This window comes from Micromys minutus (genome assembly GCF_963924665.1).
Source record: "Micromys minutus genome assembly, chromosome: 14".
Classification (NCBI taxonomy): Eukaryota; Metazoa; Chordata; class Mammalia; order Rodentia; family Muridae; genus Micromys; species Micromys minutus.
The window spans coordinates 803,177-821,948 of record NC_137983.1 but is presented as its reverse complement, the minus strand read 5'-3'; the positions used below and the strand labels follow the sequence as shown (position 1 = coordinate 821,948).

At 46.1% G+C, this 18,772-nt stretch overlaps 1 protein-coding gene across 1 annotated transcript; it reads right to left on the bottom strand.

Moving 5' to 3' along the window:
- Positions 1–1,580: 1,580 nt before the first annotated feature.
- On the bottom strand, positions 1,581–14,584 carry LOC308429989 (cytochrome P450 4F3; the record flags this gene model as incomplete). The annotated part of the gene is made up of 8 exons (XM_080929062.1): positions 1,581–1,613; positions 2,500–2,564; positions 2,648–2,781; positions 7,489–7,618; positions 7,821–7,887; positions 8,276–8,546; positions 11,774–11,895; positions 14,471–14,584. 8 exons carry the CDS (start codon positions 14,582–14,584, stop codon positions 1,581–1,583), a joined length of 936 nt encoding a protein of 311 aa, XP_080785188.1.
- Between the last annotated feature and the right edge of the window lie 4,188 nt (positions 14,585–18,772).

The following is an 18,772-nucleotide window of genomic DNA, read 5'->3' as shown; positions in this document are numbered from 1 at the left end:
TGAAAGAAAAGAACTGGATTCAGCAAGTTGCCCTCTAACCTCCACACATGCACACACACACACATATGCACACACATACATACATACACACATATACATACACACATACACACATAAACACATACACACACATACATACACACACACATGCACACACATACATATATACACATACACACACATTCATATACACACATACATAAACACACACAGACATATACATACACCCACTCACACATACACACACACACATGCACACACTCACACACACACACACACTCTCACACTCACACAGTTAATTTAAGACAAATTATAAGCAAAAGAGAATATGTCCATCCACAGGGAAGTACTGGATATCTAGACATCTTTGGGCACACTCTAATGCTCAGTGTTAGAAGCTGTGGAGAGGTCACCAGAGCAGCTCCTGTCATTGTCACTGGTAGAACCAGGCAGATCTCATTCTTCCAGCGTGTCTCTCTTTCCCTGATGGCGGGGTGACATACACTTCTTAAATGTTTCCTTTATTTCTGATCATTTCATACATGTATGTTTGTTGGGTGTGTGACCTGGAGATGCTGGTCTTACTGGGGACTAGCCTAGAGACTGGAAATAGGCTTGGGTTTTGTTGGGGGCAACTTGGAAACTAATGCTAGGTACCAGCCTGTTAGTTCACCTGAGTTCATACTTAGGTCAGGTTCTCTAAAATGGAATCTGAACTTAAAAGATTTGGCTTCTCAGGACTACAGACTGTGCGCCATTCCAATAAATCCCCTTAACATACAGAGACATTCCACAAGTTCTGTGACTCTAGAGAACCCTGACTAATATACCTGCCCAGTTGCTATAATGACATACCCTCAAAAGGTAAGGGACTGTGTTGATTTGGATGAGGATGACTCCAAGGGCTCATGTGTTCAGGTGCTTGGTCCCACACCGGTGGAAATGTTTGGGAAGGAGTAGATAGTCTGGCTGTGGTGGCCATTCTTGGTTTTCAATTTGACTACATCTGTAATTAACTAAAGCCCAAGATGTTTGGCACACCTCTAGGGGATTTTTCTTGATTAGATCATTTGAGGTGGGAAGAGCCACCTCTAATCTGGGCCACACTTTTTTTTTTTTTTTAAATAATACAACCCAGAACCCAAACCCAGTAATGGCGCCACTGCCAGTTAGGATCAGGATGGATCATTCCACTTCAGTTGATTTATCCAGATAATCCCTCACGGTTGTGCCTTGTCTTTTAGGTGACAATGTTAATCATCAAGTCCCTTAAATACCTCTACGGCTCAAACACCTTCCATAGCTCCCTGTGGCTCACATGAGGCATGTAAGCTGGATGTTTGGTGAAGTTCAGACAAGGTGACAAGAGATTTTTTTATTCCTGGAAATGCGTAGGTGAGTAGGTGGATGGGGCGGTCCCAGGCCAGCTGTGGGGTCACTAAGATCCTGCGCTGAGCGGCTCCACCCGCAGCCACAGCCCGCCCTCCGCGCGCAGGATCAGCTCTGGCTTCCTGCGCGGCTCCTCGTCATCCGGCAGAACGCGGAAGCGTAGCAGAGTCAGCGCCAACGCCACCTTCATCTCACTCATGGCGAAAGTCTGTCCTATGCAGTTCCTGCATCAGGGCGGGGTGGGGACTCTGACTGTGCCCTAGACCCTAACCCGGACCAACACAGCGCTAGAACCTGGACTGAGACTCGAGGTATCCGGGACCATGCATGGGCGTCGACATCCTCAGAGCCTAGCCTAGATCAGTAACAACAACCTAGGGCTGGATTCTGAGCACAAATTCTCTTTACCTTCTCCTCCCTGGTTCCCCAAACCTTTGCACAATTTCTATAGCAGGAAGGAGACACTAACCTCCAAATACCCCAACAACCCCTGTCCCCACTGTCAGCCCCAGACCCTTCCCCCCTCAGTCCTGGCCTTACCTTGGCCCAGCCGAGAAGGGAATAAAAGCCAGGGACGACCTGCCCTTGACATTTTCTGCATCAAAGCGGAAAGGGTCATAGACCTGCAGGAGACATAGAACCATGGCGGATGAGGATCAATCACCAGTGTAGCCCGACGAGAGTGGAAGGTCAGAGTTGACATATATACCTCCTGGGATGTAGTGAGGAGTAGTTGGAAACGCTGAATTCCATCCCAGTATCAGCATAAAACTGATGGCTGCAAACCTGCCATCCAGCAGGAGGATCAAGGACTCAGGGTAAAATCCTGTATAAGGGCTTCCAGGTTAGCTTGGGATACTTGACACCCTACTTCATAAAACCCATGACGGGCTGGGGAGGTAGCTGAGTTGAAAGAGCAGTTACCTAGCAAGCACAAACCCTGGATCCCATAAACCAGGTGTGGTTCTGCACACCTGTCATCTCAACACTGAGGATCAGAAGGTCAAGCTGAAGCCAGCCTGAGCTACATCAGACCTTATCCAACAAACAGAAAGACCATCCTGTTGAGAACCCCAGCCCACAACATTGAAAAATTAAGAAGGACAGCACCTCTGGATCTGGCCACACAGCTGGATTGTGATGTGTCCCAAAAATACTTATTCGGCAGATGACACCTGCAGGGGAAACGGAGCTATGAAGACACTGCAACCTGGGTCCACTGTCTGCCCAGAACGCTCCTCCCTGATGCTGCGGGCACCTTTGGGAATGACCCGGCCATCTGGGAGCAGAACGTCCTGGGTGCAGCAGCGGGAGACGGCAGTGACTGGAGGATGCAGCCGCAGGCTCTCCTTGATGCACATGGTGAGGAATGGCAGCTGGGCCAGGTCGTCCCTGAGGGAAAAAACCAACTAATAGTTAGCCAGATCAAAAATGAGAGGACTTCAGAGAACTTCAACTCCCCTGAGACCCAGTGAACCCTTTTCCTGTACTAAGTGCTAAGATGAATGAAGTACTTGAGAACTGGAAAACACGGCGGACTAGATGGCTCAGAGAGGAAAAGCAGCTGCCAGTAAGTCTGAAGGCAAGTTCAGTCTCCAAGAGAGATTAATTAACTAATTAGTATATGCAATTAAAAAGCAGAATTCCAACAAAGGAAAGACTGAGACATGAGGATTATGCGTTCCAGTCCAGCCTTTGGCACACAATGACACTGTCTCAAAAGGCGTTCATTATTAATTAACTGTTGGTTAGCTTATGACTAAATAGTTTAATTGTGTCATTCTTAATGATTAACTTATTAATTAACCAAAAGCTTTTTAAATTAGATAATTAAGAGTACCAAAGAAAGGTTAGCCAGAAAAAAATCTTTTTCTAAAAGAACAAAAGTGTAATGCCAAGAACACAAAAGTTAACAAACAGGCAGGACAGTTGGCTTAGTGCTTAAGAGGACCTGAGTTCAAGTCTCAGCACTACAGGCAGCTCACAACTGCCCCATACACTCCAACTCTACAGGCTTTGACACACTTTTCCAGCCTCTGCAGACACTGCACTCACATGTTAATACTCACACACATACACATATGTGATTTTAAAATAAAAATAAATTTTAATTTAACAAGTTACATAAAAATTATTTGTTATGGCAAAAAAGAGAGAAACCAAACGACAAAGCAGTAGAAAGAAGATAAGTGGCTCTACAGCTTCGCTTTGTCGTCGTTGCACTGGAGACGCTAGAAATGCAGTTAGCCAAGGTGGGGAGGAAGGCTGGGTGCAGCCTGGGGTGCAGGGTGAGTGTGTCCTTTCAGCAGAGAGAGGCATTGCAGGTGCTTGTTTTGGTTTTAGTTTGTGTCTTACTTAGGGTTTACTGCTGTGAAGAGACACCATTACCAAGGCAACTCTTAAAGGACATTTCACTGAGGCTGGCTTACAGGTTCATAGGTTCAGTCTGTTATTATCACGGCAGGAAGCATGGCAGCATCCAGACACTATGGTGCTGGAGGAGCTGAGGGTTCTACCCCTTGTTCTGAAGGCAGCTAGTAGGAGATCGGCTTCCAGGAAGCTGGGACAAGGGTCTTAAAAGCCCATGCCCACAGCAACACACTAGAGTGCCAGTCCCTGAGCCAAACATATTCAAACCTCCACAGTTTGTTTAGTTTTGGTTTTGTGGTACTGAGGATCTAGCCCAGGGCCTTGCACATTCTATGTGAGTGGTCTACCACCAAGCCACAACCCCAGGCAGAATCCATGGGAAAAACACTAACAACTAATTAAGAGCCAATGGTGCAGTTAAAATCTTTAATTTGTCTTCTTTTGGTGTGTTGTGATTATTTAAAATTTCAGGACCTGATGCTGCTAAATCTGCAGCTGAAAATCTGCACTCCAGAGCACACCACTCACCCCCCCGTGGCCCATCACCACATCTTCTGAAAGGCTGCCTGGTTGCTAACTTTTGTTTCTTTGTTTATGTATCCCTCTGTGATGGTTTGCACATGCTTGACCCAGGAAGTGGCACTTTTAGAAGGTGTAGCCCTGTTGGAGTAGGTGTGTTACTGTGGATGTGGGCTTAAGACCCTTAAAGCTGCCTGGAAGTCAGTCTTCTGCTAGCAGCCTTCAGATGAAGATGTAGCACTCTGAGCTCCTCCTGCACCTTGTCTGCCTGGATGCTGCCATGTTCCCACCTTAATGATAATGGACTGAACCTCTGAACTTGTGAGCTAGCCCCAATTAAATGTTGTCCTTATAAGAGTTGCCTTGCTCATGGTGTCTGCTCACAGCAGTAAGACCGAAGACCGAAGTTGGTACCAGGGACTTGGGGTATTGCTGTGATAGGCCTGACCATGCTTTTGTTTGGAATAATGTGGACTTGGGGGCTTTGGATTTGGAAAGCCATGGAATATTCTAAGTGGGGCTTAATGAGCCATCCTAGTAAGACTATGGAAAACTTTGTTGCTTTGAGTGATATGAACTGTGCAGACCTGGCCCAAGAAATTTCAGTGGAGAATTTCAGTGTGTGACCTAGAGACTGTTTTGTGGTATCTTGGTGAAGAATGTGGCTACTTTTTGCTCTTGTCTGAAGAGTCCCTGAGGCTAAGGTGAAGAGACTCAGATTAATTGCATTGACAAAGGAAGTCTCAGAGAGCCATCATAGATTTTGTCTTCTGGTTAAGTCTCATGAAGAGTATTTTAAACAAGCAGAGCAAGCTGAGAAAGGGAAAATATAACACAAAGTTATGTTTTTATATTAAAAATTAAAAAATTAAAGGGATAGCAGGAAATGAATGGAGTTGAATCCTATGTTCTAGGAGATAATGGATGAAGGGAGTGGGACCACCAGGCAAGGTGGTGCACACCTTTAATCCCAGGAGATAAAGCCAAACAGAGTTCAAGGCCAGCCTGGGACAGAGCAAGTTCTAGGTGAAGAAAAATTTAAATCCAGGTGGTACCCACCTTTAATCCCAAGAGACAGGCATGCAGATATCTGAGTTCAAGGTCAATCTACAGAGCAAGATTCAGGACAACCAAGCTTAGGCAGAAAAGGAATTGGAAAACAGGAAGCTAGTGATAATGTAATAGAACAAAGGGACCGTTCCAGCTCCTGCAAGCAGCAGACCCTGGCAACTTCGGCGACATGACTCTGGCTTTAGAGTCAAGAATGGAAAGGAACTGGGACAACTGGTGCTGGTCAGCTGGAGCAAAGAAATTAGTGGTGATTAAGAAGAGACCAGCATCACTGAGGTGAAATCTTCTGGGAAGTGTTTTCTGAGAGCACAAAGAAGCTTTGTTCCAGAGACAACCAAGGTTGTACCTTGTGTTGCACCTGTACTTAGTAATGTGTAAGAATCATTCAAGTGGTACTGATTTTTGAAGGCATGAAAGGTGTCATGAAAAACAGCTGAGGCTTGGCACAGTGTGAGGCCATGAAAGGCCATTGGTGAAAGTGCAGTCTCAGTTGTAGTTGATGGCCCAGGACTGAAGGAGTCACATAAAGGATTTGAGACTTGGAACCATGAAGAGATCCTATGAGAGGCTACTGGTGAAGCCTAGTTGCATTGGAAGACTCTGCCATATTGGAGATGCCAGTACCATGGGATGATCACCAAGAACAGCAGCAGTGGCAGTGTATCAACCTGAGCTTAGAGTACCACAGAGGGCAGAGCTGGAGAAGTGACACCAGCCCTTTGGAGGAGCCCAGAAGATCATATATGGATCCCAGACATTGAAACAAAAAACCGTAACATTTAAGTTGCCTTGGAGACCCCAAGATGAGCTGTCTACTGAGGAAAGCTGTTAACAGGGAGTGGAACTGGTCCAAGAGAAAGAAATTTGTTGTCAACAAAGATGCAAAAGGAGTTGGAGATCTGAAGACCTCCTTGAAATCAGACACAGAGATGCAGAGTTTAGAGTTTGCCCAGCTGGTTTCCTGTCTTGCTTTGGGGATTACAGTTAAATAATTGGATTAATCTCAGAAGAGACTTTGAACTTTGGACTTTTAACATTGTTGAGACTGCTATAGACTATGGGCACCTTTGAAGTTGGACTTAATGAATTTTTCACTATGCTATGTGTAGGTGTGGTCCCCATAGACTCATATGTTTGAACAAGCCTATGAGGGCCAGGGAGTGGAATGTGATGGTTTGTATATGCTTGGCCTGGAGAGTGGCACTATTGGAAGATGTGGCTCTGATGGAGATGTGTCACTGTGGGTGTGGGCTTTAAGACCCTCATCCTAGCTGCCTGGAAGCTAGTATTCTGTTAGCAGCCTTCAGATGAAGATGTAGAACTCCCAGCTCCTCCTGCATCATGCCTGCCTGGATGATAAAGGACTAAACTTCTGAACCTGTAAGCCAGCCCCAATTAAATGCTGTCCTCATGACTTGCCTTGGTCATGCTGTGAGAGACACAACATGGGTGCTGGGAACTGAACTAGGTCCTCTTAAGCACAGACCCAATTTTTCATTTTTGTTTTTTGTGTTTTGAGATGAACAGGGTCTTGCTATGCTACCCGAACTTATTATCAACTCCTGCTTCAAGGGATCCTTTTGCCTCAATTTCTCGAGTAAAGGGACTAAAGGGTCTCCCCAAGACACACAGCTCATCTGATGTTTCTAAGAAACTCCAATAAACTAAGTTAAAGATTTTCTGGAAGACTAAAGACTTATACATTAGGTCAATCTGAAAATGAAAGAGTAAGGAGAAACTTGAAGAATTCTACAAGGTCCTTTATGATACACACAGCTGACCTGCCTCTCCTTAGCTCAAACACTTCCCATGGCTCCCGATTACCCTTGGGTTAAAATCAAAGCCGCTTCCAATCGATGGCCTCAGTTGCGGCTGTCCTGACTCGTCACAGCCCCACCACAGGAACTCAAGTGCACATGTGTGCACACACATGTACATGTACACACAACTTTATCTGTCTCCCACTTCCTCATTTCCTCTCCTCCCTCCTCACCTCTGTCTCTCAACGCCTTTGTATATTTTTCAGGTCCCCGTGAAAATGTGGACCTGCTCTTCTTTCCTATCCTCCACTATCTTTTCTCTTCTCTAGAGAAAAAAAGCCAGGAAAGGGGCCCAAAAGAATTCTTGCACCTGACTTACCATTCAATCTCCTCAGACTCATGGTCCCTCAGAAGCTCCCGCACCTCCTGCCGGCAGCGCTCCTGGTATTCTGGGTGCCTCGCCAAGTTGTACAGGATCCAGGAGAGCCCACTGGCTGTGGTATCATGGCCTGAAAGGCAGATAGGCTGTCTGGGATCCCTGGGTGGACAGCCCTACCAAGTGAACAACACTAAGGTGGCTCACCCCACTCCCACCCAACCAGAAGGACACAGAAGGGAAATTTTAGAACGATGCAGGGTCCACAACCCTGTGGCCAGGATGCCTAGACCTCTGCACTCTCTCTAACAGTTCACAGGAACACACTCACTCACCTCCAAACATGAAGGTGTCAGCCTCTGCTCGGATGTCTTCATCAGACAGAGCCTTCCCATGTTCATCCTGAAGACAAAGCAAGCACCAGATGGCACCAGCTGTTAGGGTTCCTGCATCTAACCCAGGACAGTCTCTGAAGACCCTGATGTTTCTAGACACCCATGCCCACCACACCCCTGCACCTATGCTCATCACCAGAGTACCCACACCAGTGACATCACCTCTGGCTGCCAGCCTCCTGTGCTGACCCCTGGTTAGAGGAACCAGCAACCCATCAGTGTCCTTTATCCCTGTGCTACAAGTGTCTGGAGACATGAGTGGCATTTGGGGTACAGGAGTTGAATGGGGATTGCCTTTGAAGTAAGGACAGAGCGTGCTCAACTTTGTCAGGTCACATTGTCATCCCAGCCTCAGTTTCCCCTGACCCCAGTCTGCCCCCCCTTTAGAAACCCACCTTGCTTAGCAGCAGCACATCAATAAAGTCCAAAGTCTTGGCCTTGGCCTTGGCCTTGAGGACATCATCAGCACCTTGATCAGGGAGGGTGCGGCGCCGCTCCTTGATGACAGCATCGGTGAAGTCATGCACTAGACGGCAGGCCTTCCGGAAGCGCATCCCATCACAGGTGAGGTGATACAACAGGTCCACATGCAGAAGCAGCCTCTGGTGCCTTCTGGCCACTAAGGCACTAAGTTCTAAGATGGCAGCGATGTATTCACTAGGCTTCCTGCAGGGCATGAGCAGAGCAGAAGTGATATGTTAACATATTCGAGCACTGAAAAACACCTCAGCTGCTGCCTATGGAGAATGGAGAAACTGGAAGCATTTGTTCACTCTTGACACCATCTTGGACTTTGCCTGGTAACCATGGCAACTAGAGCAGAGCAATAGGGTGGTACCCAGGTCTATGGTGATAGTAACAAACCAATTTGTGCCTCCCAGTAGATGGAGGAAAGAAGGGCCAGGAGGCCACCACCTGAGACTCCAGCTATTTCTCTGTCTCCTACCACCTGCTGCAAGTGATCTAGAAAGTGGGACTCCATGAATATCCATGAGACCACACACCGTGGGGTGGGACTTGGTGATAGTGTGGCTGTTTGGGGTTCCCCATAGGAGCATGTCATGTCATGTTGTCACCTTTCTTCTGTAACTGCTCTCTTGTGCTCATATGTAAGTCTAGTAAACCTGTAAAGGCAGTTCCTGGAAGGAATTGCAGTTGACCTTGTGACCCTTCTACAAGGCTGATATGAGGATTAGAATTTCAACAACTAGAGAGTTGGGATATGTCACATCCAGAGTCTAATTACAGTTTATCTTGGACAGTCTTTAGCCCCCATAATAGTCATCATTCCTTGCCCATCTCGGTGTCTAGCCTAACATCCTGTGGCTTTTAGAATGTAGGAACTTAACAAAACCATAAGTTTCCACCAACCAAAAAAGGCTAAGTGTGTCATCAGGTAACACCCACAGCAGAACCCCCCCCCACTGTACATTAACCACATACCTGGTGTCTCCATCGATATATTCTAAAAGTGCCTTGGTTTTTGACTGTTTTTTTTAAAAAATTTTAGATTTATTTATTTTATTCTATGTGTGTCTTAGTTAAGGTTTTACTGCTGTGAACAGACATCATGAGCAAAGCAACTCTTATAAGGACATCATTTAATTGGGACTGGCTTATAGAATCAGAGGTTCAGTCCATTATTATTATCAAGGCAAGAGCACGGCAGCTTCCAGGCAGGCATGGTGCAGGAGGAGCTGAAAGTTCTACATCTTCATCTGAAGGCTGCTAAAAGAATACTTACTTCCAGGCAGCTAAGATGAGGGTCTTATAGCCCACACCTACAGTGACACACTTACTCCAACAGGACCATACCTTCTGATAGTGCCACTCCCTCGGCCGAGCAAATACAAATCATCACAATGTATATAAGTGTTTTCCCTGCATGTATACATGTGTGTAACATGCATTCCTGAAGCTCACAATGGTCAGAAGAGAGCACTGAATTCCCTCGAACTAGAGCTATGGTGGCAGTGAGCTACGGGTGCTTGGAACTGAACCCGGGTCCTGCACAGATCAGCAAATGCTCTTAACCACTAAGCCCCAATTAATTACTTTCTTTGTTATGTTACTATAAAAAGTCATCAAATTAGTGCCATGCTTGGAGTTTGGGGAAACCTGAACCTGTCTCCAGGTCACTTTCATTTTGCCTCATTAGTCTCACAGAGGTGAACTTCGCTGGGCTTACACTTTAGTCTGTCCTAAGTGCCCACCTTTGGAGAAGAACTATTTGGTTCTTCCCAGGGAGGAAATCATCTCTCAGGGGGAAAAAGCCAGTTCGTCAGCCACAGGGAAGAGCTCTCCAGTCTCCAGCCATTCATTGCATTTTTGTGAGCTGCCTCCTCCTGCCCCAGGATACAGCGTGGACATCAGGCTCCTCCCCTTCCACTTCCACCCAGTATCCAGACTGTCCCACCTCCTTCCTCAAACTCTGCCCACAGTGCACAATCATCTTTCAACAGTTCTGAGCTCAGTTCTGTCCTATTCAGTTCTCACATTCAGTGGGAACTCATTTGTGCCTTTAGGTCAGTGTCTACAGAGCTCAGGTCAGACTTTGCCCATCTCCTGTCCCCAGAGCTTTGTTCTGTGTGTGGTAGTCAGACTTGGGAGTCTTGTGATCACTGAAGAGGACTTTGGGATTCTGGCTGTTTCTTATCTCTCTTTTTAGAAAATCTTTTTCTTGGCATCTGTTGTACACAATGATGGGTTCATTATCACTTTCACTCACTCACCCTGGTACACTCTCTTGTCCCCCCTCATCCTCCTGCTAATTCAATTCTCAACTCCTCTTCTTTCCATTTTCATGTCTATAGCTATTAATTATCATTACTGGTAATTCAATGAGTTTAATGAGGGTTTATTTACAGGAAATGTGGACACCTTACCAGTGGCTATACCACTGAAGAAAATGTTTCTCTGTCTCCAGAAACCATTAACTGCCTTATCATATAGCAATTACCTCTGAACTGAAGCCTTTCAACCTGGAGCAAGAGTCATTAAGACTCAAGAAGTAAACAACTCTCAAGTCTCAGGAAATCCCTGAAACTCACCAGAATCACAAGGTCCCTCATTCCCCAGAGTTGCATAAGTGGTAAGGACTGCTGAGGAGAGGAGATGCTCTGACCTGTAGAGCTGCAGTTCTGGAGTTTCAGCTTTGTGAGCTATTGCCCATGCTGAGTTGGGGCTTTGGTGATACACCTGTCAATTTTGCTCCTTCAGAAATGAGTGAACCCCAATAAAACTGATTGGTTTGCCAATTTGGGCTTTGGCAGTGTCCATACTTTCTTTGATCTATCACAGGTTTTTTTCATCTCCCCAGGCGTAGTATCACACAGCATGCCTACAGAGCCCCAGGTACTGTAGTTCCAAGTGAGGACTAATGAGCTTCTCCCCCATATCTCTACTTTGAAGCCCCCTCTTTTCCATGTTCCAACTTTGAGGTACTGCCTTATCACAGGAGACAAACGATGAGACCCTGGGTTCTAACAAACATTTCTTCTCTTGATGTTGACTGTCTCAGACATGCTGTTATAGTAAGAGAAATCTGACTATTATAAACCCAAACAAACACCTTCAGTATTTTTCTTGAAATCTTGCAAATGAGGTTTACATCTCTTGGCCTAGCTTTCCAGGGTCCTTAATATTGAGCCACCATTTCCCATCTCCCCCATACTCTCACCTGCAAGGTGCTACTTCACTGTTGAATGCAGACAGCATCTCCATGCTGTCGTCTGAACGATTGTACCTCCTGGAAGGCCCACTCACTCTCTCCCCTCCAGGGTCCTTTAATGCTAGTTCTGAGTTACCTCCTCCAGGAAAGCCCTTCTCTGTCGCTCCAGGCCTTCCTCCCTTGTGTCAGTGGGCCAGGTTCCCAGGCTAGGACAGGTACTCACTCCTGGCAATTGCTGTCAAAGCTGAAAACACACTTCTGCAGACTGTCCAGGGTCATGAGGCTGATGTGTTCAAACATGTCCAAATGGGCACTGCCTTTGGAAACCAGACGCTGCCACTTGGCCTGGCCAGAGAAAGGGACAGGAACAAGGTTTGGTCTTCGTACTCAGAGCCTCTTCCCAATCCCAGTCATTATACAGGAGCTTCTGAAACAGCCTCTGATTTGATCTGATTTGCTGTGTGCTAAACCAACATAGAACCAGTGCTCCACCATCCCTAGATTGTGTCTTTAGCTGAGTGGACTTGAACAAGCTCCCTGATGTGTCAAACCTTTAGATTCACTCTTGCTGGGCAGAAACACCCTCTACTTCACAAGTTTATGAATGTTAAAGCAGACAGTGGCTACTACAGAATCAGTATGTGAGACCATGATTGACATACAGGTTATCTTCCCTGCTATAAATTTATTTTAAAAATATCCCTGGTTACTGATGAAACAGCTTAATCAGAAAAGTACTGACCATCCAATCATGAGGATCTGGGTTCTATTCCTTGAACCCTTGGTTTTTTGTTGTTGTTGTTTGTCCACTTGTTTGTTTGTTTTTAAGTAGTATGATGACAAGGATCTGTAATCCTTGCCCCAGAGAGATAGGGACAAAAGGGTCCCAGGGCTCAACCACTAGTTAGCCTGGCTTAATTGATAAGCAATGAGAGACCCTGTATCAAAAAAGCACAGTGGATGGAGAAAAGGACACCCAAAGTTGACCCCTGATTTCTACATGTATGTACATGCATGCACTCATGCTCATATACATGCACACACAAAAAAAACTTGTGGTGTGTGAGAGGTGGTCGCTCCTGGTCATGAGAATCCTTCCTAGGAATGCCAATACTATCTCATTGTTCCTTACTTAGGTCATTTCTCAGCTGTGTTTGCAGGACAACTCAGCAGCAGTTACTTCCATGAAAAAATCCCAGGCTTCCTTGAGTTTCCTATCACAGAAGATCCCAGCCTGGCATAACCACTTATGCCTTTAATCATAGCATGCAAGAGGAAGAGACAGGATCCCCAATGCAAGGTGGCTAAGGAGACTGAGGGTTTGATTGAGAAACTCTGCCTCAATGACTAAGGCTGAGAGAGAAGAGAGAAATGAAGGATTCCCAACATAAAGCTTGGGTATCCCCACACATACTGTGAACATATATATACATATGCACATATGCCACACATACATGTGAAGAGAAGAGAAAGATGTAAGCCTTTAATGATTTCTGTCTTCTCTCATTTTAGTGAAACTCTGTATCATCGGAACACCCCCAGATGCCTTCTGGAGGAAAAGAGCCACAGGGACAAACGTCCACGAGTCCCTCTGGAGCCACTCCAAAAACTTTTAAAGAATTTTTTTATTTATGTGTTAACATCTGTGTCTGTGTATGTAAACATGGATGCAGTGCTTATGGGGGACAGAAGAGGGCATCAGATCTCTTAGAGATGAGGTTACAAGAGGTTGTAAGCCACCTGATATTATAAGAAGCCAACTAGGGTTCTGAGGCTACTCTATCTAAATCAGAGTTGACCAAGTCCTCAACATGAAAGATATGAGCCAGAATCAAGGGGCATTCCTCCCGCCCCTCTGACAACCATATGCCATGATTAGCATGAAAACCAACTCCGGCCTATATCACTGTCAGCATCCTTAGCCTTTATTGCTTCCAACCAAGGAGTTTAGAATGACTTGCTCCCCATCCTTATTTGTATGAAGTCTTCACCATGACTGTTCAGTTTTTAGGGTGACCATGTGGGAAACTCCTTCTGAGTGCCCACTGTGTATGGGGACCTGAGTCCATGCTATCATCACAGGCACAAAGGAGAGATTTTAATCCCACTTTGCAGTTGTGGAAACTGAGGGTCAGAGAGAATTGGCAATGACTCACACAAATGTTCTGTGATGATTAATGTTGATTACCAACCTCACAGAATACAGAATTACCTAGGAGACAAGCATCCAGGCATACTTGTGAGGCATACTTCAGGCATCTCTGTATTAGGTTACTCTCTGGGCATGCCTGTGAATGGTTATCTAAATGTGATGGCTAGTTTTGACTGTGAACTTGTCCCAAGTTGGAATCACCTGGAAAGAGAGTCTTTCCATGAGTTTTCTAGATCATGTTGGCCTGTGGACATGTGGATGGGGAATTGTCTTAACTGTTAACTGGTGCAGGAAAGCCCATCCTACTGTGAGTGGCACCATCCCCTAGGCAGTGTGGGCATAGATCCACATCTTTGTTCACTCTGCTCTTGACACATTCAGTTCCCACTCCGACTTCCTTGCAATGACAGACTGAGCCAAACAAACCCATCCTCCCCTAAGCTGCTTTTTGTCTGGGAATTTTACCACAGAAACAGACATGAAACCAGGACTAAACATAGTTGGGTTAACTAACTGCTGGGATCCTGGGTTGAAGGAGAAGAAGAAAGTGAAGCAGCGGGAGCAGCTGTCTCCCACTTCTGCCACTGCGACTCCCCAGTGGATGAATTGTGACCTTAAACTGTGAGGAACTAAACCCTTCCTCCCTGAAGTTGATCCCCTCAAAGTATTTTATCACAGCTTCCTTCTGAGCAAGGGCTGGAGACCAGATCTGTTACATCCCCTTCATCCCCTAGACTCCAGCTGGGAACTTGGGTCGCAGGGACTCACGTGCATGATGTTGGTGCTGTCATTAAAAATCTTCACATGGGACTTCAGGATGTTGAAATGGAAGGCAGGTGTCAGCATGCGGCGGTGGTGGCTCCACTTGTCGCCACTGCTCATCAAGAGGCCATCCCCTGTTAGAGCAGAATGGAAGTAGGCAAAGACAGCATTTTCCCTGTACCCCGAGGGTGTTCCCAGCCCCTCACCTGCAGGTACTCACCGAGCCACGGCTTCAGGAAACGGTAGAAGACTGTGTCCTTGGGGGCAACTGAAGCTGGTGTGAACAAGGACTATCAGGAGCCATGCCGAGAGGGAGGGCATGGGAGAAATAGGGGCCTCAGCCTGGCATCTGCACACTCCCCTCCCTCCAAGTCCACATGGTAGGTTTGGGGGCAGGGACATGGAGAGGCAAGAGGGGCAGACAGGCAGCAGCACTAGAGAGAGAAGGCTCAGCCTGACATGGCATACACGCCTTCACATGGCTACTGCATGGTCTGACCTGCTTAGCCTGCTGAGTACAGCATCACACTCTGCAGACCTTCACAGAGACCCAATGTTCCTGTTCACCCCAGCATGTGCTGACATCTGACACAGTCATATGACACGAACACGCATAGGCTAACATGACTGAAACACACATGACCTGATGTGACTGTGACACAGATGGCCAAACACACCTCAGCACGCCCCACTGACAGGTCTCAGATGTGGTTTCTGGGCCAGGCATGGAGCATGCCTTTAATCCCAGTACTCTGAAGAGAAAGTCAGGTGGATCTCTGTGAGCTTTAGACCAGCCTACTCTGCATAATAAATTCCAGGCTAGCCAGAGCTACACAGTGAAAGTAAAACATAGTGTTTAGGAAAACATAGTTTTAGAGGGGAAAATGTTTATGTGGGGGCAGCAAGGTGGCTCAGTGGGTGAAGGTGCTTGCAACCAAACCTGATAACCTGAGTTTGATTCCTGGGATCTACACAGTGGAAAAAGAGAACTGATTCTTGCATTTCGTCCTCTGCCTTACACCTTACACTACACTACACTACACACACACACACACACACACATACACACACACACAATTTTAAATAAAAGTAAAAATATTAAAAATATTAAAATCAACTTCCCTGCTGATTTTACAGATTTTTAACCCTACTCAGATTTTCTCAAATAAGGTCTCAGTCATATCTCAGAAAGTCCTTTGTCCCATACTTCAGACACTCCAAATAGTATCTAGACACTGCCAGGAGAAAAAGACTATTTCTAATAATACCTCAGGTAAGAGCCAGTCAGAACCCAACAGTTGTTTATGGCCCCACCAAGAACCATTGTTATATGAGTCCAGGTGAGAACCAGGCCTAGCCAGATAACAATTCACACCAGAAAGATTAAGGCCACCCAGAAGACATCACATGGCACACACCAGACATGCTCCACATGGCCACAGATGAGTCACATGAATCTAGATGAGGCACAGCAGGGACATTTCTACCACAGCCCGTCTGTGGTAGACTGTGCTTGAGGGTCAAGGGTGTGCAAGGTGTGCAAGCTGGGACCAACATGGTGTCTACCTGGAGCCAAGACCACAGGCTTGATGAAGGCAGGGTGGAATATGCGGATAACGGGGTGCCACGGCCCCACCCACCAACAGCACACATCCCTGAAGGTTCGCACCAGGCTCTGGATGTACAGGAGACCTTCCTCTGAGCTCTGGATCTGTAGAAGAAGACCCGGTGTTTGCCTCTCTGGGCTTCCAGAGAGAACAAGTCGGGTAGAAAGCCACAGGGGGCTCCAAGAGTTTCATTCAGGACTTCTTCATCCACAGTGCTGAGCCCGCCTATCGCCACACAGAAGACACATCCTCACTTTGGTTCCTAAACACTCTATTTTATCTTATTATCTCATTTTGTTGTGTGTGCATGCTTGTGTGTGTGCACATGTGCATATGATCATGTGTGTGTGTGTCTGCAAGAACAGTCAGTGCTTTCAGCCATCCTACCATCTCTGCAGAACCTTGGCTAAACTAAAAACTTTTCTGTATTATTCTGTTCTGCTTTTTTTGTTCCTACTTCCCAGTGTAAACATATCAAAAAGCAGACATTAATACCATGCAACCTCATAGGCACAGTCATTACCTCATGAGTATAGACATTACCTCATGGGCACAGACATTACCTGATGAGTATAGACATTACCTCATGGGCACAGACATTACCTCATGAGTATAAACATTACCTCATGAGTATAGACATTACCTCATGGGCACAGACATTACCTCATGAGTATAAACATTACCTCATGAGTATAGACATTACCTCATGGGCACAGACATTACCTCATGAGTATAAACATTACCTCATGAGTATAGACATTACCTCATGAGTATAGACATTACCTCATGAGTATAGACATTACCTCATGGGCACAGACATTACCTGATGAGTATAGACATTACCTCATGAGTATAGACATTACCTCATGAGTATAGACATTACCTCATGGGCACAGACATTACCTCATGAGTATAGACATTACCTCATGAGTATAGACATTACCTCATGGGCACAGACATTACCTGATGAGTATAGACATTACCTCATGGGCACAGTCATTAACTCATAGTCACAGTCATTACCTCACAAGTGAAGTCAGTCACTATCTCATCAGATTCTGGACTTTTGACTTCCTCCATAACTACCCATTGAGTTCTTTGTTGGTTATTTCTTTGAACCTGTGAGCAGAACACCTGAGAGAGCAACTGGAAGGAAGAAAGACTCACTGTGCTCACGAATTCAGAGCACTTAGTCCATGGCAGCTTACCCCCATGCACCTGATGTTTACAGCACGGTGACAGGAGCCTAGGGTAGGGAGCTCTTTACCCCACATGAACAAAAGCAAAAAGAGATAAGAAAATATCAGAGGACAAGATACCCCCAATGATCTGTCCCTAAGGATCTATGCCTTCCAACTACACCCCACCTCCTGAAGTTTCCAAACCTCCAAAATAGTGTCACCAGCAGGGCACTCACCATAGGCAGGTTTAGTATATGTTGTTTAACTGTAGAGCAATATTTTTTCTAAATTGAAACATTCCCTGTGGGAAGCTGGGGTAGAGGATTCTGAGAAGGTGGAGAAGGCTTCCAAAGCCTCTGCAGGTTACAGAAATAGGAAGCAACTGCCTGGCACCTGGAGAACATTCTCTAACCCGTGAGCTGCCCAAAAGTCATGCAAGGAGCTCCTGAGTCACCATCCTGCTTTTGGGTCCTCCCTGCTTCCATAATCCCCATCCACATCTCTGTCAGTAACTCCAATAAACTCTCCAGTTCCCAAAGGTGGACACTGGTAAAAATGATCACTTGGGTCTCTCCTACTTTCCTCATTTGAACTTAGCAGACCTGTGTGGTGTCTCCCTGAGAAAAGTCTCACACAAGGACACTCAGGCCGTATGCTGTGGACTTGTTTCCTTCAGCTTGGAACACTCCCTCTTGCAGAAGGGAAACGTCACAAAACTCAGTAAGCTGGGGAAACTTAACAATCAGGAAGCCTATTAAATTAATAAGACTAACCAGCGCACTGCACTGTCTAAGGGGTATAATTAGTAAAGAGTTGCAGGCTGGGGAAAGGGGAGCAATCTTTGGTGGAGCTGCCTGCATGCTGAGCAGGGAGCTACAGGGATATGCAGTTCTCATGAGTCGTCACCTATGCTGGGCTTGACTTTTTAGTGGTGCAGCTGCCTGAGTCACCTCCTATTTGGAACTCCAACAAATTCCATAGCTCATCAAGAAAGATTGAGTGAAGTTGTTTTATTACCCTGTCCTGGGTGCCTTGTCCCAGATGAATAAAATATAGCTCGTGTCTCCCCCAAAAAGTCACTCAACACCATGGCTTTGGAATGTAGATTTTCTTATCCTTGGAGCAGTCCCAGCATCAGGGGTGACCACAGAAGGAAAGTATTATGGGGGAATAGTGGGTAGTAGTGTGGTCTCAGGATGCCCAAGATATCCCACATCCATCCATGATCTACATGGATTATTTCTATGTGGCACTTTTCCCCTAGGCCTAACCTTAGTTGAAGAAGGAGTACCATCTTCAACTTCTCCTGGTAGTCATAGCAACTACAGCAGTATAGTAGTAGCCAGGTCAGAGGGGATGGTGAAAGCTGTCAGAACTCCTGAGGGAAGGTCAGGAGATCTCCTGGAACTCCAGCTACGACTCTCTCCCACAGCAGAAAGTGACCTTGGGATATGCCACAGTGTATAAGAAAACGGGGTTTTAAATCTGGACTCTGTGGTGCAGCTTCCGTAAGGTCGTCA